The following is a 23,666-nucleotide window of genomic DNA, read 5'->3' as shown; positions in this document are numbered from 1 at the left end:
TCCAGACTGGCCTTTAACTTGTGGCAGTCCTCTTGCCCCGGCCTCCCGAGTGCTGGGAATACAGACATTCACCACCACGCGGTGCCTTTCCAACAACTTCTGAGTCTTATCTTATGTCCTTGTCTCCACAGCATGTAGCACTGTCTACTAAACCAGATAGTCAGTTCGGTGATGGATCGCTTCCCCTGCGCTTCCCCTGCCCTCCCCCGAATGTGAATGTGCTCTATCAGAGCACAGATACTCATCACTTTTGTTCATGACAGTTCTCCACAGCGTGTTCCTTGCCTTTCCCAAGTTGCTGCTGGACCTTCCAGATCCTTCCATCTCCAAACATAAAACCATTCTGTACTTTTAACGACTGTTTAAAATTCTGTTGCATTGACTTTATTCATTGAACTCCATTCCCTTTATCATGGATATTTAGGCCTTTCCTAATCTCTTAAAAGCAAGATGACATTGAGTGACATTTATTTCCTCGTACAGGTTGTGTAAATAAACTCGCGGACAGTTTCCTACAGATTTGCTTTGCAAATATCCTGGCATGGCTCCTGTTTTCAGGAACCTGTGTCTAAACACATCTGCTTCCCTGAAGCCCTGAGTTTTTGGATCTCTGCTTATCACACAGAGTATTGAGATGTTATCTGGCTGTCATTTTAATTTGTATTTCTATTAGTATAAATGTAGATGAGTATCTCACTTGTTCTAACTGACATTTGCTGCACTTTTTTTTTCCTCCATGATTTTCCTGCACAACACACAAAGTCACCCTTCCCCTAGGGAAACCCTTCGTCCCTTGGACCCGGTTGAGCCCTTTCCTGATATGTGCCTCTGGATGACTGTATGTCTAAGCATGCCCAAAGCTTCCACTTTTATTTTTCAATGCTGTGAACTGAACACAGGGCCCCCAACATTTTAGGGAAGTGCTCTACCATTGAGCTATATCCCCAGCCCAGCTCAGCTCTTCTTCCGGTCCCTCTAGCTATACAGACAAAGGCGATCATTTACCTCATCCAGGACCCCCTGTGCCTCCTGCCCACCCCATCCCATGCCTGCCCTGAGACACTGCAGCATGCATGCCTGCCTGCCCACTCCGGAGACGCAAAAATTCCCGGTGGCTCTGCATTTCTCTCTCTGTTGAGAACAGAACAGTTCATTCATCAGCAGCCCGTGAAAGACCCCTTTGTGCCACATCCATTCCAGTAGCCTGTTCAATGTCCTCTGAAAGAGAAAGGCATTGCAGGACGCTGGCATCCTAAGAAGCCTGGTTAAGAAGCTGCCGGCGCCGAATCACATCAGTAGGCTAGTCACCCGCAGAGCCAAGTTCAGCAGCTCCCACCCTGTTGGCTGGGCTGCTCATGTGCATTGAAGAGATGGGATTTTGTTTTTCTCCTCTAGCATGTGCAGGAAAGCTCTGTAAAACATTTTCCCCCTTCTTGGTATGTGGCTGAGGTAGATTACTTCTTAGCCGTCAGTCATAATCTTGACCTTACGTACATTATGCACAGAGTCTAAGCTTTCGAGCTAGAAAATTGGGGTTTAAACACTCATTCTGCAGGGAGATGATCTCTCATCCCAAATATGGACATGCAAATTACCTGCTCGTGCTGGTGCTACGCACAAGCACGTGCGATGTTGGGACCAGAAGTAGAAGTGAATCACTGTCTCGGCTTCTCCTCTAAGGATAGAACACCAAAAAAATGACTGGGCATGATGGTGCATGCAGGTAATCTCAGAATTTAGGAGGTAGAAGAAAGAAGTGTGGAGTTCAAGGCTAGTCTTAGCTATATAGTGAGTTTGAGGCTAGCCTGGTGTGCTGGCTGGTTTTGAGTGTCAACTCGACACAAGTTAGAGTCATCAGAGAGGAAGAAGCCTCAGTTGAGGAAATGCTTCCATGAGATCAGGCTGTAAGGATTTTCTCAATTAGCCTATGGTGGGTGGTGTCATCCCTGGGCTGGTGGTCCTGGGTTCTATAAGAAAGTAGATTGAGCAAGCCATGGGGAGCAAGCCAGTAAGCAGCACTCCTCCATGGCCTCTGCATCAGCTCCTGCCTCCAGGTTCCTGCCCTGCTTGAGTTCCTGTCCAGACTTCCTCCAATGATGGACTATGATCTGGAAGTGTGAGCCAAATAAGCCCTTTCCTCCCCAACTTGCTTTTTGGTCGTGGTATTTTGTTGCAGCAATAGAAACCTTAACTAGGACACCTAAGCTATACAAAACCCTGGCTCACAGCCCCCCAAAAACTAAAGTAAACCCCAAACAAAACCAAGAAGGTAACCACTGAGCTGTGGAGAACTGCAATCAAACCCAAGCATTTCTTTCTCGGTTTAATCTCAGAAATTTTTTTATTATCTTAGGCAAAACAGAGCTCTTCTCTGAGCCCCAAAGGTTCTGTGACTTTTAATCCCATCTCATTCCAAGGGACAAGTCCTCCACATGGCCTTGGGCTCTATGTTCTGGCCAATGTCAGTGTCCCTAGATCTGTGAATTCTTAGCCGCCCTATTTTTCTCTGTAGCTCTTGGACCTGAAAAAGACCTCCATGTGGAATATGTTTTCCATAATCCTCCTCAGCTAACCAGTTCAGCAGTCAAATTTCAGCTGAAGGATCCCTCACATGGAAGGGCAAAATCCATGAGTAAGAACCACCCCATCTGTAACACAGTCTGTAGGGGGCTAGAGAGATGGCTCTGTGGTTAAGAGCACTGGTCCTCTTTCAGAGGACCTGGGTTCAATTCCCAGCACCCTCGTGGTGGCTCACAAGCATCCATAACTCCAAATTAAAACAAAAACCAGCGGTTATTTAAAAATACATATATTTTTTAACAATGCCAGATAGTCTGTTCTCTGTGAGTTTGAGGCCAGCCTGGTCTACAGCATGAATTCCAAGACAGTAAGGGCTACACAACACAGAGAGACCCTGTCTCAGATAGATAGATAGATAGATAGATAGATAGATAGATAGATAGATACACACTTCATAAAAGATCCCTGTTAATTTTGTTGCTGAGATGTAAGCCCTATGAGGCTCTGTTTCAAGAGCTGGCTGGAAGCATTTCAAAGATAACTGACACAGAAGGGGCTCACTGAGTATCTAGGGCAAGAAGGAGCCCAGACTGGTGGGTACATGACAGTACTGACATGTTCCCTGGGACCCCATAACATAGGGCTGTTTTAAGTCCCCTGGGCCAGGCTCCTGAGATGGAGTTGGGCAGGGGCATATAGATGGTGGAACTAAGGACATGCCCTTAGAAATCAGCCTTCTGAGCATCTCTGTGTGCTTAGGTCTTTGCTTTGGGCACTTTCTATTCTTCCTTCTTTCTCTCGTTCCTTCTTTTCTTTCTTCCTTTATTTCTTGATTCTTCTCTAATACACCCTGACCATAGTTCCCCCTCCCTCCTCTCTTCCAAGCCCCGTCCACTTCCCCTTTCCCCAAGATCCACTGCTCCTCCATTTCCCTCCAGAAAGGAGCAGGCCTCCAAGAGACTCTGACCAAACACAAAAAACAGGAGACAGTAAGACAAGGCAAAAGCCTTCATATTGAGGATGGACAAGGCAACCCAATAGTGAAAAAAAGAGTCCCAGGAGCAGCCAGGTGGTGGTGATGCATGCCTTTAATCCCAGCACTCAGGAGGCAGGGGCAGGCAGATCTCTTGAGTTCTGAGTTTGAGGCTAGCCTGCTCTACAGATTAAGTTCCAGGACAGCTAAGACTCCAACATAGAAACCCCTGCTTGACAAAAAAAGAGAAACAAAAATAAAAGAGTCCCAGGAGCAGGAAATGGAGTCAGAGATACACCCATTATGCTCCTGCTGAGGCAGGCAGATCGTTGACTTTGAGGCCATCTGGGTCTACAGAGCGAGTTCCAGGACAGCTAAGGCTATATAAAAAAAAAAAAAAAAAAAAAAAAAAAATTCCTGTCTCAAAAACCAAAACCAAAAAAACACAAAAATCTTCTTACTGGGTAGTAATAATGCATGCCCAGCACTCAGGAGGCAGGGGCAAGCAAATCTCTGTGTTTGAAGCCAGTCTGGTCTACATCATGAGTTCTAGGACAGCCAGGGAAACCCTGTCTCAAGAAAAAAAAAGTCCCACAAAACTACCAAGCTAACAGCCGAACATACACAGAGGACCTGGTACAGACCTGTGCAGGCCCCACGTTTGCTTCCTCAATCTCTGTGAGTCCATAGGAGCCCTGCTTAGTTGATTCAAGGGGCCATGCTCTCTTGCTGTCCTCCATCCCCTCTGACTCCTATAATTTTTCCTCCCCCTCTTCCTCAGGGTTCCGGCTTGGAGAGTCTCAGAGTAATTTTCAACCCTAATTACTCTCCACACTGTATTCCCAAGCTATGCTTGGCTCCAAAACTTCCTGCCCCAGAACAGGAAGCACCCCACAGTTAAAGTATGACTGGGTACCCTGAGAAAATCAGCCCCAAATGCCCTTCATTCCTCCAAAATCACTGCTGAGAGCAAAGGCTACAAGCTGAGAATCCTCGGGCTATGCTCTACACCTTTGGGGAAGCCTCCCCATCTGCTGTGGGGTTTGCCCAACTCAGGGGCTATGAGAGGCAGTAGCCAGGCCACCAAACAGGTGAGGATGGGGGCGGGGCACATTGTTCCTAGCGATGTTGTTTTTGGAGGGGGAACGTTTTCTGTTCATGAGTCTGTCCATCCGTGTCTCTGCCTTTGGAGGTCACAGGTTAATGTCAGGTTAATCATGTCTCTTCCTTATTTTTCGAGACAGGATCATTTACTGAGCCTGGTACTCACAGACTGGCTAGAGTGGCTGGCTAGCAAGTCTCTAGGATCCTTTGTCTCTGCCTCCCAGCACTAGAATTACAAACACACACCTTGCCTGATTTTTTTTTTAAATGAGTGCTGAGGATTTGAATTCAAGTCCTCATGCTTCTGCAGCTAGATCTTAACCCAGTGGCCCTCTTCCAAGTCTTCCCTCCCCCCCACCCCGCACACACAAGACTTTTCTAGAGGAAGCAAAGTTCAAAGGTTGAGTCCATTGTTTGAGTTAGGGTTCCCTTCATGTAGAGTTATCATCCGTGTCACATGTCAAAGTTTGTGACTCTTCATGACTATGATCATCTCTCTGCCCTCTGTTTCCCCCCTTGGGATGCTGTAAGCGAGAACCAGCTGTTTTATTTAACTGTCTCTTAAGTTTGGAGGCCAGAACCTGCTCCTCGTTGGCAAACGTTGGTGGAATGAAGGCATGGGTACCTATCCCATGGCATGTGCTAGGCACCCTGCTTTCTGGAAAGTTGATACCAGTTCCCTTCTGTCAGAAATCCTGAGGAGCAGGTGACTACGTTTGCATTCAAACGTGGAACACGTATCAGACAACTGTGGATGGCCACAGAGATCAAAGGGTGGTGAAGGACAGCGCCATGAAATGGGGCCTTCTCCAGGGGGAGAAATGGAGGCCTGCTTGACCTACGTCTGTAAAACTCCAAAGCAGATGGGGGCGGGGCACTTAACCTCAACAAAAAGAAGTCTTCCTTGAACCTCTGAAGACTTCAAAGCAGAGGCGCACCCTTCCTCTAACCTACTTTATCCAAAAGCATCTTTTGGCTCAATCTATCCCTAAAGATAAGGTAGGCTGCCATTGAAGATGGCTTTACAAAAGCTTCGACATTCTAGGTGACACATCTGAAGCTGGTGATGAACATGGCTCTGTGATCAATATTTGTTCGGGGATAGACCTTCATCTGATGCTCTTGTATTTCCAAGTTATACCTGGCTCATGATGCAAGGCTCCTCTTTCAGACTTGGGGGTCAGCACTGAAGTGTGGGTGAAGCAATGCCAGAAGTCAACGGCCAACTTCGGCTTTTCCCACTGTAGGGTGGAGGGGATCTCTCCACATCCTGGAGAGAGGGATGAGGTGCCAAGAACAGGTATTGGCAGGCATGTGTGAGGCACTGGATCTCATCTCCTGTGGCACAAAAATAAAACACTCACAATAAACAATGCTGAGAGGGACTGATAAGATAATTGTCTCCCAAACCTGGCTGCACATCAGACCCCTGAGGGGTTTTTAAATTCTAAGAAAGGGGCTAGAGAGTTGACGCACATCTGTTATTCCTGCACTTAGAGAGCTGAGGCAGGAGGATTGAGGTCAGCCTGCATTACATAGCAAGACCGTCTCACTAAATAAATAAATAAATAAATAAATAAATAAATAGATAAATTAGTGCTTCAAAGTTGGAATTTCCTCATCACATACAAAACCCAGGTGCCACATTGCTCTGTAAAATTAGCAGAGCTGGCAGCATGGACCCTTAGAGTCCATCCTCAGTGGGAGCTTAATTAGCTATGCTCCCTACACCCCTGACCAGCCTGCCTTCTGTCTTTAATCATTTTTTTTTCAAGTTGGAAATTGAACCACCATACTCCTGCAGGGCTACACTTCCGGTTCTGCTCTGCCTCTTCTTCAATATTAATAACCTCACCTGAGGGCACTCTGGTTTGACAGCCCCACTGAGAGTGTCCCCAGAAACCCAGCAGCTCAGGAGACTATTCTAAGGTGACTTCAGAAGTGGGACAGGGGTCGGCTGTTTCTGGCTGAGCCGAGAAGCAGAAGCAGTTGCCCAAGCTCCCTCCATCCTACCCTGCGGACAGCTAGGAGTTGTCTTGTAACTCCAGCATTGGGCCGAGGACTTCAAAGCTGAAGAAGATCCAAACTGAACTGTCACTGACCCCCCCCCACCAACTCCACAGCCAACCCCATCCCCCATCCCCTTCGGGTTCTACCTGTTTTCTTCTGCCAAGCAGAACCTTTTGCTCAGTTCCATTAAAATTAACAAGCGTTGCAGGCAGGCATCAAAGGCAGGGCCATGTCTTTTATTATCTAGGCAGGCCTAGGCTAGGATGGCAGCCCTCTCCCCCTCCTCTCTCCCAACTACTCTGGCAGGCAGGGCTGGGCTGTCGGGGCCAGAACCGGAACATTGCCATCCTCTTCTGTTTGATAGTTGCACTAAGGAAAATTCCAGGGCCAGCAGAGCACCCTCTTGGCAAATTTCTTCAAAGTGCCCTGCAAAAACTGGCTAATTATCCTTAAGAGACACCCTTAGAGAGCTGTATGATTAGCTGGAGTTTATTAGCAGGGAAGCTGAGGTCAAGTGGCTTGCCTGTGGAATGGGGGTGGGGAAGAGAGAGAGAGAAAGAGAGAGAGAGAGAAATCAAGTGGCAATATAAACCTGTGTGTCCTGGGGGCTCACTCAGATCTGGATCTGGCTGTCCTGATCACCTTGCCCAGTTCTCATGCTGTGATTCTGAGGCCAGTAATCTTGCAGGTGCTGAGAGGGGCCACAAGCTATGTGGTCAACCCTTTCCACGGCAGGAAGTGGATGCAGACGTTAATTAATGCCAATCTCCTTTGTAACTGTCAGGCTGTCTCCCGGTCTTTTGGCTTTTTGTTTTTGCTTTTGTTTTCCTTCCTAACGACAGTTGGAGATCTGCTAAATCAACAAATAACTGGGTAAATCAACAAACAACCAGTACAGAAAGGTCCAGGTCACCTTCTCCAGGGGGAGAAATGGAGGCCTGCTTGATCTAAGTCTGTAAAACTCCAAAGCAGATGGGGGTGGGGCACTTAACCTCAACAAAAAGAAGTCTTCCTTGAACCTCTTGAAGACTTCAAAGCAGAGGCGCACCCTTCCTCTAACCTACTTTATCCAAAAGCATCTTTTGGCTCAATCTATCCCTAAAGATAAGGTAGGCTACAATTGAGAGGCTGTGGCTTGAGCCTTGTCCTCTCTGCTGGCCAGTTCTGAAGCAGAAGCCTGCAGATCCCAGATTTCAGAGCTGGGGCTTGTACTCTGGCAATCTGGTAAGCATGCTGCCAGGTCTGCAGGACCTGAGCTGCCCACCCCACTCTCCAGGTCCTCAGTGGAGAAAAGCAGTCAAGAAGTACCTTTGGTGTCCCATGAATAAAGGTTCCCTCAGAAGTGGCTCTGGTCACCTCACCATAAACAGAAGCAAGCTTCCTGAGGGGAAGACGTTGGCTAAGGGACCACGCTGCTGGATAGTAAAGGGCCTCTTCCAGACAGTTGTGTCTCCTGTTGTTGATGGGAAACTGAGACAAGGAGAAAGGAAGCTGAGTGAGGGAAAGAGGGCGGGGGAGAAAGAGTGAGACCGTGGGGCAGGGTTCATTTCACCATGGAACACACAGCTTGTTCTGTGACACTGGCCAACGGTGCCTCAGCTCCCCAATTACACCATAAAACCCTCTTCTTTGTACCCTGGGTGGGGCATGTGGCATTGTGTGGGGTCCCCTCCCTGTAGTTGCTTAACCTCAGTAGGTGATTCTGCAAATGGCCCACACTGTAGATGCCAAGAAGCTTCAAGCTGGTGGGCTCTTTTCCTTCCTAAATCATCCCCTCACTGGGCAAAGACTGCAGATGGATGAGAGCGCGGGTTCTCCAGGTCTCAGGCACCCCATCTCTACACTGGGTTGGAAGGAGACGGTCTAGCTGACATCACCACCCTTGGAACTCGGGAACTCTAGAATGAGCTCACTTTGAAGACCTAGTCTGCACCTGCCAAGTCCTCCTCAAGCAAGAGGCATTATGAAAGCAAGATCTTCTTGCAGTGAGCAAGGCCCAATGGCACAGGCCTGTCCTCCCAGACACAGAAGGGAAAAGAACCAAAAGTTCCAGGCCAGCCTGTTAACTTAGGCATTGTTGAAAAATAAAAATTAAGGGCTGGAAATGTAGCTTAGTGGTAGAACCCCTGCCCTAGCTTGTGCAAACCTAGGGTCAATTTCCAGTATTGTGAAACAAAAAAAGAAAGGCTTCCTGTTATGAATTAATTACCCATAGAAGAAAGGGGTGAATGAGACCAGGTACAGGGTCCTGAGGTGCACTTTGCCTGTTGACCACTCCCCTGGGCTCGGTGACAGCTTGCATAAGATTTGATGGTTGAGGGTGCTGACCTGGACTGCCGTCCTGTCTCCCCGACCTCCTTGATCGACCTTCTGGAGAATGCCAAGATGCCCATCTTCCTCATCTCTCAAGGTCAGTCTGAGCCTCCTAAACCTACAAGCCATAAGAAACCAGAATGTGACAGGGCTAGAGAGATGGCTCGATTAAGAGCACTTGTTGCTCTTGCAGAGGACATAGGTTCTGTTCCCAGCACCCACGTGGTGACTCACACCCATCGATAACTCTCGTTTCTAAGGACCCAGTGCCCTCATCCGGCCTCTATAGGCATCAAGGAGACACATTCTACACATGCACACACATACAGGAAAAGCACTCACACACACACAAAATAAAATAAATAAATATTTTTTAAAAAGAAAAAAAAAAGTAGAGTATCTGAGAAATGATATAAATGTACTCACTTAGAGCTATGTCCCAGACAGCAATGATAGAATACAGAAGGAAAGACCACTGAGTGGGCCTGAATGAGCCCCAGTCTTACAAATGCAGCCTTGGTACATTTAGTCGTCAGCAAACGAACAACCAAAGGGATACAGTTGTTATCTGCCATCTATGTTTCATCCACAGCCTTACAAACGGCTTAGGGGTAAAGACGCCTGCCACTAAGCCTGACAACGTGAGTTCAAATCCCCAGGTCCCAAGTGGTAAAAGAGAGAACTGACTCTTGCAAGTTGTCCTCTGATCTACACACATACACACATACACACACACACGCACATACACACACATTCTCACATGCATGCACACACTAAATAAATATGTTTACAAACTATAGAAGTCTGACAGTTCCGTGCACTGCCAGGCTCAGTAAACAGATACTTGCAGCCGTTGTTCATGGCAATGTAATCTCTTCAATAGGCCACCTGGACATCTAGAAAGCCAAGTCAGCGTGTTCCCTTCTGAGGTCTAAGTCCACTCGAAGACACACCCCTAGAAAGGCCCCAGCATAGCTCACATAGGGAAAGATGTCTGCGTGAGCACTCTGCCGCCGTGTTTACAGAACGAACAGTGGACACATCCAAAGGCCCACCGCCGGGGTGAAGACAAACAAGGAAACAGCCAAAGGGGATGCTGGAAAAGCAATTGAATGAATAAAGTTTCAAATGCTGGGCAAACAAACAAATAAAGGAAAATTTAAAAGGCAACAGAAATAATAAAAAGCCAAATCGGGAATGATGTCATTTCTTTACAAGTTTGGAAACCCGTGAAGAGAGCCAGGTGTGTCACTTTAATAGCTATGCACTCATGCAGTAAAGTTAGGAAAAGGAAAAGCTGCGGAATCAGGATGAACACTTAACTTGTGCCATCGGACCCCTGGCTTGGAACGAGCCGAGGAGTGACCACAGAGGGCTCCTCTTGGCTCCTTTGAAGCACAGACATGAACGGAACAAATGGGGTGCCAACACTCAATAGCACCGGGAGAGTCCTGGTGAACTCTAGTCTCTGGTTTGGTTTCAGTTTGGTTTGTTTGGTTTTTTGGTTTGGCTTTTTGTTTTGTTTTGTTTTGTTGTTATAGTTTCTCAAGACAGGATTATTTTTTGGTTGGTGGAGAGTTTGTGTGCGTGTGTGTGTGTGTGTGTGTGTGTGTACACGGTTGTTTTCAAGACAGGGTTTCTCTGTGCATAGTCTTGGCTGTCCTGCACTAACTCAGTAGATCAAGCTGGCCTCGAACACGGAGATCCGCCTGCTTCTGCCTCCCCAAGTGCTGGGATTAAAGGCATGAGCCACCACACCTGGTTTTCCATTCTGTTTTTAGAAAATAGTCATCATTTTTAAAGGGATTTAAAAAGAAGAGAGCCAAGAAGAGCACTGGGCCGCCTGCTCTATCCACTTGGTACTACAGACGCAGATTGGCCACAAGTGCCCCAAAAGATGTTGGGAAGGCCTCCAAACTTGCTGGCAGCTTCCCAATGGCTACTGCGTTTCCCTCAAGACAGCAACGAAAGAGTGAGCTGGCAGGATAGTGCATACTTGAAATTCCAGCTCTCAGAAGGCCGAGGCATGAGGATTATGAATTTGAGGCTAGCCTGGGCTATGTAGCAAACAAGATTCTGTCTGTCCGTCCATCCATCCATCTGTCCGTCTGTCTACCTGTCCATCCATCCACTCACCCACACACTTGTGTATGTATATATGTATGTATATATGTATGTATATGTGTATATATGTACGTATGTATCTATCTATCCATTCATAAATAAGTATTATGAGCCCGGCATCATGGTATATTCCTGTAATCCCAGCATTCCAGAAGCTAAAGTAGAAAGATTAAAAATTTGAGGCCAGCCAGGCTACATAGCAAAATCTTATGTCAGATAAACCAAACAATAACAATCCCCCACCATGTGTGAGAAGGCAATGATGGAATGCACCATTTAAAATGGGGGTTTGGGAGGGAAGGTATGGGTTCCATAAAAGCAGATCCACCCCAGCAGCTCCTGTGCTCCAGGCCTCTGAGCATTCACAGTGTGAAAAGCCCTAGTCCATCTCCCACATTTCTCAAGGATTGTCAGAGATTATCCAGATGGGGCCAATGAAGGGTCAACACCAGCGTGAGGCACACTATTAAACAAAGTGCTTGCTCTCTGGTTGTTCAAGAGCACCCTGCCCTCCTGTGCCCCGAACATGGCTCCTCTCTGGTACCTGGGGAACATGGTTCTGACCTTTCATAAGACCATGGATCTGTGCCTGGGTCATTTGCCCACTCCAGAAGCTAGACTACAGCCTGGCACTGACTATACCCTACACACATTTGCATTCTTCAAACATGATTGATTAAAGAAGGACGGAAGAAAAGGAGAACAAGAAATCAGAGGGGAGTTAGTGGGGGTAGGAGCCTCCTTCCACTCAAGAGCTCTGGTCTGGGCTTGTAGCCAAGCTGGCCCAGCCGTTTTACTGCTATGGGCAATGAGTGTGGGTAATTGTTGGCTTTAGCCTTACTCATCTTGTCTTGAGGCCGTGCGCAAAGTGGAGGGTTTCACCTGCCCAGCGGGTACTGAATTACAGCTCTGGAGTTGGGCTCTGTGTAATTAACCAGAGCAGGGAGCCCCGGGGACCCTGTGAAACTCAGAAGGCACAGGTGCACAGGGTGTGGAACGGGGTGCTTGCTAATTACTCTGGCCTGCTTTTCACATTTCCCAGTGCTGGGCCACTTCCTTCTTGGGGGCTGGCTCTATGCTGGCTGGGGGGTTCATCGCCAGGGATCACTGAAGAGAACCTGGGGTCAGAGAAGTAGAATTGTGAGCACTCTTGAGTATGCATGTAATCTGGCGGGGAGAATTCAGCCTCACCTCCCAGAGGGGCACGGCTTTCCACAGCTCCGGCTCCATAGCTAACTGTGTTTCTGTCACACATTGCAATACCACCTGGCTTACACTTAGGTAATACATATATATAGACCTATATATGTATGTATATATATCGATACATGTGCAGATTACATATGCTCACATATGTAGAAAAAGTATGAAAACTAAACAGAGCCTGTACGGTAGCTCAGCAGGTAAAGATGTTCGCCCTCAAGCCCTACAACCTTAGTGCCTGGTCCCTGAGACTCACATGGTGGAAGGAAAGAATCAATTTCTGAAAGTTGTCCCCTAATCTTTACATATGTCCTACAGATATGCATACATATATACACATAACCACACACACATCTACATACACACACATAACCCTAAATGAATACATTTCAGGATTATAAAACCTAAATGGGAGCCAGGTGTGATTGTATGTACCTCTAATTCTAGAAGTGGGAGGAGGAGCTTATGAGGCCCCACCTCTCCCGGAGACTCTTGGGGAAGTTGATGGTTGTTAATCGACAGACTCTTTTTCCTTAGTGTTGTAGGCACTAGTAGTTGCCCATACGCCTGTAAATAATTCTTCAGCCATGCTCTTGTTAGCAGCCCGAATTAAACTCATTGGGGTGCAAAGAAAAAGACATGAATATAGAAGGGTGACTAGCTAGAAAAAAGATGGGTATCAGCAGGAAAGGACAAGAGAGTAATGGGTTGAATATAATCAAGATGCATTATAAACATGTATGCAAATATCATAATGGAACCCATTCTTATGTATGCTCACTATTTGTTCATGAAAGTTTAATGAAAAAGTTGAGCATCTGTTTTGTACACCACTCTACTTTTCTAGACACACATGAGGGAGTAAATCCCTCCCAGCTGGACTCATTCTGGAAAATGAGTGAGATGGCAACAAAATGAATAAGCAAAACACAAAGAATATTTGATGGTAATACATACCAAAGAAGAAACAGGAAGCAGGGCTGGGACATGGCTCCCTGCTAGAATGCTTGCCTAACATGTCCAGGGAGAGCTCTGGGTTCTGCAATCACACACGTGCGCGTACACACACACACACACACACACACACACACACACACACAGACACGGTGGGTAAGGAGCTATGAAAAACCGAGGCAGAGAGATAACAGAGGCTGGTCATGGGTAACCAAGGGCTTTGTTTTGAGGACAGAGACATGATGTCCTTTCAGGTGACTCACTCCAAGGGCCATGCAGCAATTAGAACCAGTGAGACAGGTCAAGAGGGCAGCAACAGAGGCACACGAAACAAGTTCAGAGACTAGACAGGAGATGATGGTGGCTCAAACCAGGTCCCCCCTGAGGGGGAAGCCTGTGGGAGGAGGGCAGGCAGGAGCTCACTCGGGATGTCCCAGGTTCAGATAGTGCATGTTCTTCGGGCCAGCTTGCTGAGTGGCAGCCAAACACATGACTGGAGTTCAGGTGAGCGGCCCTGGCTGTAAGGTCACTTGAGGAGCCACCGACACATCACTGCTGTTTAAAGACATGAATTCTGATGGCACCACACATCACTCGGAGAGGCAGAGGCAGGTGGGTCTCTGTGAGTTCGAGGCCATCCTGGTCTACAAAGCAAGTCCAGGACAGCCAAGGCTACACAGAGAAACCCTATCTGGAAAAACAGCACAAAACAAACAAACAAACAAACAAAAAGACATGAATTGTGGCACTTCATCCCTTCCAGTTAAAGGCTCTGAAATCAAGAGGATGGCGTCGGCATCTTGCTCATTCTGAGTGGTAGCTACCACAGTGTTTAAAATGCTGTTCTTTCTGGTTTTTAAAGTGTGTTTAGACTTTTTTTCTAATAAAAATGAGTTGCTAAACAGTCTGTACTGTCACGCCGCTCCAGATTGCTAATGTATTCTGTCGTGAGTGCTGCAAGCGTGGGTGCTGGCGGCGAGTCTTGGAGAGCCAAGTTCAGATTCCTCCTCCCAGCAGCCCAGGCTCTGTGACTGGTCCCTTTGAGTTTTCATGCCCCCAAATGGAAACTAGTAGCTGGCCCCTGCTTTCTAGGGGCTCTGGAGCTGGATGTGTAAGGTCAGGCGGCAGGCACACAGCCCCCGCTTGCTCTGACTGTACCCCCTACATCCCAGGCCTCGACCTACACAGAAGCTCAGAATACCCCCTAAATGGGGATCACTGCAGAAGGTGACTTGGCCTCCCAAAAGACAGAAACTATAGTGAGAAATGACAGGTGTGTTACCAAATACCTGTAACCCCAGCATTCAGGAAACTTCAGCAGGAGAACACGAGGTTGAGGCCTGCTTGAGTTATATAAAAAAAGGAAGAGAGAGAGAGAGAGAGACTAGGCATGGGGAAATGTTTTGTGGCAAGAATACTTGCTCTGCAAGTATGAGAGCATAAGTTCAAATCCCAAACACCCATGCAAAAAGCTGGGCTATAGGGCTGGACATGGTGCAAACTTTAATCCCAACACTTGGGAGGAAGAGACAGGAGGATCTCTGTGAGTTTAAGGCCAGCCTTGTCTACACAGCAAATCCTGGGACAGCCAGAGCTACACAGAGAGACCCTGCCTGAAAACAACAACGAGAAGCTGGGCCATATATACCTGGAACCCCAGCACTCTGGAGCAGAGATAGGCAGATCCCAGAGCCCTGATCAGCCAGTCAAGCTAGAAGGGTGAGCTACCTGTTCAGTAGAGACCCTGTGTCAAGGCAGTAAAGTGGAAAGCAATAGAGGAAGCCCCCGATTGCCCCCCACAGGCATGCACACAGGCATACATGTCTACATACTCACATGCACGTGCTACACAAAACCACAAACAATAGAAGGAAGGAAAGAAAAAAAATGAAAGAAGGGAAGAAGGCAGGAGGCAAGGCAGGCAGGCAGGAAGACAAAAATAAAAAGACTTGTTTTTTAGGAGAGTCAGGAAGAGCTTCATTCCATGATCCCCAATGGAATTCCCATGATCCCCTATGGGACTCAAACTAGGCTGAGCTTAAAAGCAGGGATGGAAGAGACTCAGACTCCATGAGATATATTGCTTATGGCATCCTGCTCAGAACACGAGGCCTATGGTATGAGCCTGAAACATACAAATGTATGGGTAAAGGCTGGGAGTGTGGCTCAGTGGCTGAGCACTTGCTTAGCATGCCTTGGGTTCCATTCTTAGCACGAGAGGCATACATGCATGCTGACACAGACATTCATGCGCATACTCCACACCAACCCCACAAGCATGCACATACGTGCGCTCACACACATACACACAGCTTGTGTGGCTGTACTAACTGCCAAGTCATATAGGCAGGCAGTAATGACGGTATTAATGGTCATTACGTTAATGCATAGTTTTGTGCCACGGTCTGAGCAGAGCCCTTGGTAGGCTGCCTTCTGTTCTTTCATTTAACCTTCATGACAAGAGTTATAGGGTTAGGATTTGTATGAGTCAGACATGGCAGATGGGAAATTTGAGGCTCAGGGAAGTCAAGCAGTATGCCCTAAAATCATGCAGCAAAGAAGGGGCAAAGCTGGGATTTGAGCCCCTGCAGTGGGACTCTGCTCTCAAGCTTTCCCTGGTGACCAGAGAAGCTCTATGAATCTCTGAACAAAAGCCAGAAAAGACCAGTTGGAGGTAGCTCTATTCATTGAGCCATTTAGGCATCATCGACTCAGGAATATTTATTCGGCAGCCACTGTGCAGAAGTATTCAGTGTGCCTGGACACAACAACATGAAGGTTAAGAAACCACAGCCTCTGCCCTGAGAAGCTTGTGGTCTAGAGAAGCCAGTTTACCTGCAGCACAATAAAAGTGCTGGCTCCAGCCTGCTCCTGGGAAGACCCACATCAAGAGGGTGCTAAAGCCGGATGTGGTGGCTCAAGCCTGTAATGTCAGGACTCTGGAAGTCTACAGGTCCCGTGTCAGACTGGAGTATATTGGGAGACCCCATCCAAAACACAAACACTCAAACAATTAAAAAAAAAAAAACTGTGTATGGTATCACATGTTGGTAACTCTAGCACTCAGGAGGCTTGAGGCAGAGAGATTCCTGTGAACCTCAGGCCAGGCTGTACTGGCTGTACAGGCCAGCCAAGGCTATTTACCAAGACCCTCTCTGAAGAAAAGAAAGAAAAGCAGGCCAGCAAGGTGGCTCAACGAGTAAAGAAATTTGCAGAAGTTGTCCTCTGACTTCCACATGCATGTCATTAAACTCAGAAACTACAGAAACCAGGAAAGCAAAATGAGACCATTGCCAGGATAGGGGTTTGGGGAGCCATAGGGAATGAGATAGTAGGCTACAAGCGGCCTTTTAGGAACAATGGGAAATGGGATGGGGTGGGGCATGTTTTAGGGAAAGGGAGGGAGATAAATACAGAAGAAAGAAATAGGTAAGATAACAATAAAGATGTCTGAAAAATCCACAAGAACCCTACTATTAATTTTACCTTAAAAAAACTTATAATACACGTAATTGTATGTATAGAACTTACATATACAGTTTTAATGAACTTTTCTCATCTGGGTTGAGAGTACTCCGGCTAAGAGTCAAAAACCCTAATACCAGGCATGAGAAGCCCTCTTTTGAGTTGTTTGCCAGAGCTGTCCAAGAAATTCCCAAAACATACAGCCGATTGCCCAAGAAGTGGAAGGTAAATCCCTGTTGCTGAAGACACCGTGTACTTTAGAGACAGAACCCAAAGACCCCTGAAGTGGAACTGACCTGAATGTTCCCTCCCTGGGGACTAGATTTCATGGTAGCAGAAAGCCCCATGTAAGCTTCCAAAGGAGGGAAGCAATCTATGAAGCCTTTGTAAGACACCAACGACCAGTACGGCATGATACTCCTTCTGGTATCGTAGTGGCATGCATACTTTGGTGGTAACCAACAGCTCTCTAATTGGACTTAAGAACTGCTCAATGGGCTGGAGAGATGCCTCAGAGGTTAAGAACACTTGCTGTTCTTCCAAAGGTCCTGAGTTCAATCCCCAGCAACCACATGGTGGCTCATAATCATCTATAGTAAGATCTGGTATACAGGCAGAATGTTGTATAAATAATAAATAAATCTTTGAAAAAAAAAAAAAGAACTGCTCAAGGAGAGGGAAACTATTCTTGGCTCTGGAGCATAGCTAACTACTGTGTTAGTGATGTCATGGTTATTGGAAGAGACTCTACAACTACGAATTTCCTAAACCAGTATAATCCCCAACAATCTACAAATGTTTATCCTTATACCCACAGATAAGTGTAGTCTTCACCCTCATCAAGGAAATTTCTTTTTGCCACAGAGACCACTACAGAAAACTACAGCCAATCAAAATGTAGGAACCCAGTCCCAGTGGGTACATCCACAAAACAAGCCTCACAGCTAAGGCTCAGCGAACACTGTGGAAGAAGATGCATAAAGATTCTAAGAACCAGGTGATCGGAGAGTTTGGTGTGAAATTGTGTCTTCGAGTAACATCAGAAGCTGTACACATGACGTCTCATCATCATGACTGTCCAAGCATGAGCTGAACAAGAATGACAACAAAATGGACTTACCAAACTGGATGGGGAAAGCCCAGGAGGCCTCAGCCCTACACAAAGAACTATGGGTAACTGAGAAAAGTTGGCACAGGAGAGGTGGTCTTTCCCAGAGAAGAGCACACCAGTTGGGAAGAGCCAAATGCTCATCTCCGAAAATACGTGCAAGTAACATTATGCAGACTGAATAAGTTATATTTTAGAATATATATGCATATACATATACAGATATGTATGTGATAATAACTAGTGAAAAAAGAGGCCATGAATTTAAAGGCAGGTGGGGAAGGGTATGGAAGGGTATGGGAGGAAAGAAGTGAAAAGAAAAAATGTTGCAGTTAAATTATCATCTCAAAAGTGTTAAAACTCAAATAAATAAATCAAAGAAGGAAGAAAGAGGGAAAGATAAACAGGGCTTGCATAGAGAACCCAGGAAGAGCAAACCAGACAGGCTAATGTCAAGATGCGAGACCTTCCTCTGCTATGATTGCATGATGGAACCCCTTGCCTAGTCCTTGAACCCCAGATGCAGAGCATGTGGGCAACTATTACCTGCGTGGGAAGGGAGGTGACAAAGCCGCAGCCACTTTGTTCTGCATAACAGGTGGCATCAGACAGCTCTTTCAAACATTTCTTTTCCTTTAGGGGGGAAATTTACATGAGTGTACTTATGCATGAAGTGGCGGTCACTTCTGGAGACAGAGATGTTTAGGACTTGGTGGCCCAAAGGAGTCAAACGGCCACGTAAAAGAAGAGCTACTGGGCAGAGCCGCACACATCTGTAACCCCAGCATTTTGAGGAAGGAGGCTAAGGAATTTGAGGCCAGCTAGGGCCACTCTAGACCTCTGTGGGGAAAATGTTCTGTATTGACATGTATTCCACACCCGCGTAAGAAGGCCTAGAACTTAATCTTCAGATTTCAGAGGCTCCTGGAATCCCACAAGAAGGTTAGAATTTCACTTCTCCAAAGACATGTTTCTTTTTTTTTTTTTAATCTTATATTTATTAATTTTTGTGTGTTTTTGAGAGAAGATGCATACCGTGGCCCCAATGTGGCGGTCAACAGGAGTCAGCTTTCTATTTCCGTGGGCACCCAAGGACCAACTCAGATCGTCAGGCTCAGCAGCAAGCACCATCTTGCCAGCCCAGCCTATATCTCTCTGTGGGGGCTGAAGCTATGCTTCTAGTCATTTATATCCTCAGGGTGAATTTGTTTCTAACCACTACCCTCCAACTGGAGGTGAGACCCAGAGAGCGGGCAGTGAGCTAGGTCTGGTATGCTCTTTCTCAGGCCCCGGACCAGCCTAGACACAATTTAACCTGGACTAGACCAGCAAGTGTTGCAGTGTTGCACATTGCTGCAGCCTGCACAGCCCAGAAATTAGGAAATATCAAAGTATTAATGGCTGGGGTTCTGAGCATTGTCGTTCCATTGGCCTTGAGCAACAGCACACTGTCATCTGTCCAAAGAGGAAACAGTTGCTGGCACAGGTGGTGACGAGCTAAGAGAGATGGCTTAGATAGATAGAGGAACATGCCCTACCCTCTCCGGGCTTGTTCCACGAGCCAGGCCCTTGGTGGTATTAATACCTGCTAGAGGTGGGGAACACTGACTGTGCCACCAATGGGCTGGGATAAGTTCCCAGGGCAGGAAGACTGAGCAGCCCCATGCAAGCATACGGCTCCTGAGCTGAGCTGAGCTGCCCTCCTGAGCTCTGGTCATCATCAGCACCGGGGCCCCCTGTACAGCACAGGCCCTTGGAAGGAAAGAATGAAGGAGTGCCCACTACTAGACTGTGGGTGGCTTCGGGGACCATCTCTGCACCACCACAGTGTTCCACGGAGCCCTTCTGATGGCCGCCATGCCAAGTACTTTCCTCTCACTAGATATTCTCAGCTCAAGAACCTTGCACCCTGGGTCAGGCTGAGCCCTGACTCTGATGGAGATGAGCTGAGAATTGGGAGGGAGGATCCACATGAGTAGGAGCCAGGGCGCTTGCTTTCCCTCTACTGAATGGCAGAACCACTTTTTGTCAGCATAACCACATGCAGGGCACTCAAGGATTCCTCAAGGATTAGTCCGACATTCATTTGTTCACTTTCCAATTCATGGCTTCTGTCATTTGTTCCTTCATCTGACTCATTCATTCTTTCACTCATTCATGCACTCAACATCCACAAACCCTTGTACAAGACCCTGAGCAGGCACAGAGATGCTTTTAGCATGTGAGTGATCCTATAGCAGAGTAAGTGACATCAGTTGTGTGCACACATCTTACCAAGGGACACAGAGTGAGAAGGGGGAGGGAGAGGGGATAACGAGGAAGAGAGAGAGAATCACTGAAGTTCCAGTATTTCTTCTCGGGACAGCCTATCATCCTACTTTGCATCCCACTGAAAGGTGGGTAGCTGTTTTATCAAAGAATGGGGTTGGGATGGAAGTGGGGGCTAGTTAAGCTCCCTCACCAAGTATTCTCTTTCTTTTTTCCCTCCACGTGTGGTCTAGAAGGAAGCATTCCAAGTCCAGAAGGGCACATCCCCCTGCTTTTCCGCCTTCTTATCCACGATAAAGGCTTTAAAGGCTAATCGTGGGAAAGAACAAAGCTCAGAGCCTGGGCAGGAGTGGCCCCCTGAAGGAGGAACCAGAAATGGCAGGTAACTCTTGCAGCTGAAAATGTGTGGCTGGCGACCTGAGCACCGAGTGCCACCGAGTGCTTCCTCCACACACTGGCAGGCGAGCAGGTAGGGCAGGTCCAGCCCTTTGAGAAGGCCCCTAGAACGGCTGAACTGCTCTACCTTAAGGTGCCCTCTGCTGCCTGCCCTCCCTAGCCCTGAGCGTCTCACCGGGCCGTGTGCAAAGCGTCTGGCCCCAGGGAGAGGTGGGGTGAGCTGTGGTCCACACCTACACAACTATAAAGAGGGAGCCTCCAGCTGCTGCTGTCTTAGCCTCTCCTGATCAGCCACTCACACACCTGAGCCATGGACCCTGGGGAATGTACATGCATGTCTGGTGAGTAAGAAGGCCCCCTTGGGGGTCTTACAACTTTGCCCCTGTATCCTACAGGCAACAGATGGGACTCTTGGGAACTCCTTCACTTAGGTGCCATGGATCAGGTTTGTCCTGGATCTGCAAATTTTGGCACAGTCCCCACTCTGCTGGCTCATAGCCAGATTTCCTGAAACTGATAGTCCTGGTCCAGGGAACAGCAAAGGAGGGGACCTGGACATCTTAGTTCTTCTAGCTGCAGGTCCCTAGTGGCAGCCACCAGAGTAGGGAATGGAGCTATTGCCACCTACCTTGGACACTTGGTTTCTGTCCTCTGTTGCCATTCATTTACCAACATAACTGATTTATGGACCTCCGTTTCCTCATTTACAAACTGAGGTTACTCATTCTGGGTTGTTTGCATACATACCATGAGAAGGCTAAAATCTGCAAGCGCTTGCATACAGCGGGAAAGAGTTAGACGCTTAGCTGGGACCTCAGTCACTAAATGCCAGCTATGGTGGTGCACACCTGGTGATTCTAGCTGAAGCAGGGGGACCCCAAGTTCAAAGCCGATCCTGTTTGCCAGGTGCTAGGAAGAATGCTGTCCAGAAGGAGGGGGATCAGGGTTCAAAACCATCCTGTGCTTTCTCAGCCTTGAAAAGTGGCATCTAAAAGTTTCAGACACATCCTCCATTCTTAGCACAGCAGGTCTGTCCTCAAAACTAGGAAAAAGATGTAGAAAATCCTAGTGTTCTGAAACTGAACAGGATAGATGGGACGGGCTTAGAAAAACAAGTAAGTGTGAGCCATTTTTATGAAATAAAAGCAAGGTATGGATCCCGCTAGGATCTCTGTGCCCCTTTATGCTTTCCATTCAGGTTTTCCATCTGGCCTTGCCAAAAATGAGGCTATGGGGACCCTTGATGGTTGTCACAGGGTCTGTGGCCTTGCTGGGGTTTAACCTCGTCTGTTAGTTCTCAAGTCTGAGTGAACATCAGTCCCATCTGATTCTTCCCCACCCAGAAAGGGTTGGTGTCAGGAATGTGTATTCAAAAGTAACCTGGTTTGAGCTGACGCTGCCACCTGTCCACCATGGCCTGTCACTAGAACTGCTGGACCATTATAGCACTGGGTCGTGCTCAGCAGCAGCATCCCCGTCTTGTCCCGCCGCTCTCTAGGACAGTCTGTAGCTGTAGCCTCATGCTCACCCAGTCTCCATCCTCTCTCCTAGGAGGGATCTGCATCTGTGGAGATAACTGCAAATGCACAACCTGCAGCTGTAAAACCTGTCGTAAAAGTGAGTATGGGCAGCAGGGCGCGATGGAGCACGCCTTTGGTCCCAGCACTCTGGGAGGCAGAGGCAGGTGGATCTCTGAGTTCAAGGCCAGCCTGGTGGTCTACAAAGTCAGTTCAGGATAGCCAAGCTACACAGGGAAACCCTGTGTCAAAATAAAAAAATAAAAAAGATTAACTAAATAAAATTCACTATGGGCACCAGGACCCTGCTAGGTAGGAGTGGGAATAGCCCATTCCTCACTGTCCCTGTTTACCCCATGAGGGTAGTGGAGGGATCTGAGATGACACCCAACGAGATACCTGGGGCAAAGCTTCCCTGGCTGCAGCCCTCCCAGCAGTAAGGATGTCCACGGTATTTAGAGCTGGAAAGTGTTTGACAGGGGACAGGTTCTGTCCAGCCCAGTGAGGAAGAGGATAAAGCCTTGGCCTGGACTTCTAATCTTATTTCTGAGCCCTGACTTCTAATCTTATTTCTGTCCTGGCTGTGATCTTTGAAAAGCCCATCCCCTGTCTGGGGCTCTGATGGACCCCAGGGGACCTCTGAGGTCCCTTCTTGCTCTTACATCCCACAGCCTCCTGGCCCAGGGTTTTCTGTTATTTCACCTAAGGTGTGGGAAAGATCCTGGGAAACTGAAGCCTCATGGCTCATCCATCCATCTCCTAACTTTTTCAGGCTGCTGTCCCTGCTGCCCCCCAGGCTGTGCCAAGTGTGCCCGGGGCTGCATCTGCAAAGGGGGTTCAGACAAGTGCAGCTGCTGCCCCTGAAGCCCACCCATGGCACTGGGAGAGATCCTTGAAGTGACTACACAGTGCCTGAGTCAAGAGATTGAGTTTGTATAATAAGTTGTACTTTTTATATATATGCCCAAATGCTGGGCGGGCAGGTGACGTTCATGTAAAGTTCTTGGAGCAATAAAGTTTCCACTCATGGCTATCTGATGGCTCGGAGCATTGTGTAACCCTAACCCTAACCCAGAAGTACCAAGAAGGGCTGGCTCAGCTCTATCACAGCTCCTCCAGCTACCCACCAGAACCCCACCCACAGGCGCTGCTCACGGCTGCTCACTTCAGGATGTCGCCACAGCATCTGAGGCTTTCTCCCACTTTACAAACACAGGGCATGAGTACAGGGATGTTCACGGCCATGGGAACAGTTCCTCACCAACACCAAACAGGATTCAATGCTAGTAGACCAATACCCAGCATTTCTACACTGTCATCCAAGTCTGCAGTGGCGCTGAGCTCCAACAGCTCACAGCTAACAGACCCATAGGCTCTCTCCCTCGCCATGCCATGGTCCTCAACCAGAGCTTGCTGGGATCTCCACTGAAAGAAACCCTTTTATTTGTTTTGTTTTGTTGAGATAGGGTTTTTCTGAGTAGCCCTGGCTGGCCTGGAACTCAGAGATTCTCCTGTTTCTGCTTCCCAAGTACTGGGATTAAGGTATGTGCCAACACGGCCCACAGCCCAAAGAAACTCTTTGAGTGAATGGTCTGCCTTGGTGCCAGTCAGTCTTAGCCTGGCTATCCTGTCGTTATCTTGATCCAGGTGAACTCACTGAATAAAAAGCTTAGTGGTTCCGAGCTCTTAAGCAGTCATGAACAGAACCTGT

The 23,666-nt window shown here is 47.7% G+C and overlaps 1 protein-coding gene across 1 annotated transcript; it reads left to right on the top strand.

Moving 5' to 3' along the window:
• Nucleotides 1-20,710: 20,710 nt before the first annotated feature.
• Nucleotides 20,711-22,986, top strand: LOC110561158 (metallothionein-4). Its single transcript, XM_021657452.1, has 3 exons — nt 20,711-20,779; nt 21,990-22,055; nt 22,728-22,986. The coding sequence occupies exons 1-3, from the start codon at nt 20,749-20,751 to the stop codon at nt 22,817-22,819; spliced, it is 189 nt and encodes a 62-aa protein (XP_021513127.1). The 5' UTR covers nt 20,711-20,748; the 3' UTR covers nt 22,820-22,986.
• Nucleotides 22,987-23,666: the final 680 nt, after the last annotated feature.

This window comes from Meriones unguiculatus, chromosome 10 (genome assembly GCF_030254825.1).
Source record: "Meriones unguiculatus strain TT.TT164.6M chromosome 10, Bangor_MerUng_6.1, whole genome shotgun sequence".
Taxonomy (NCBI): Eukaryota; Metazoa; Chordata; class Mammalia; order Rodentia; family Muridae; genus Meriones; species Meriones unguiculatus.
Note: the sequence above shows the minus strand (reverse complement) of the source record. Positions and strands in the feature narration are given on the sequence as shown.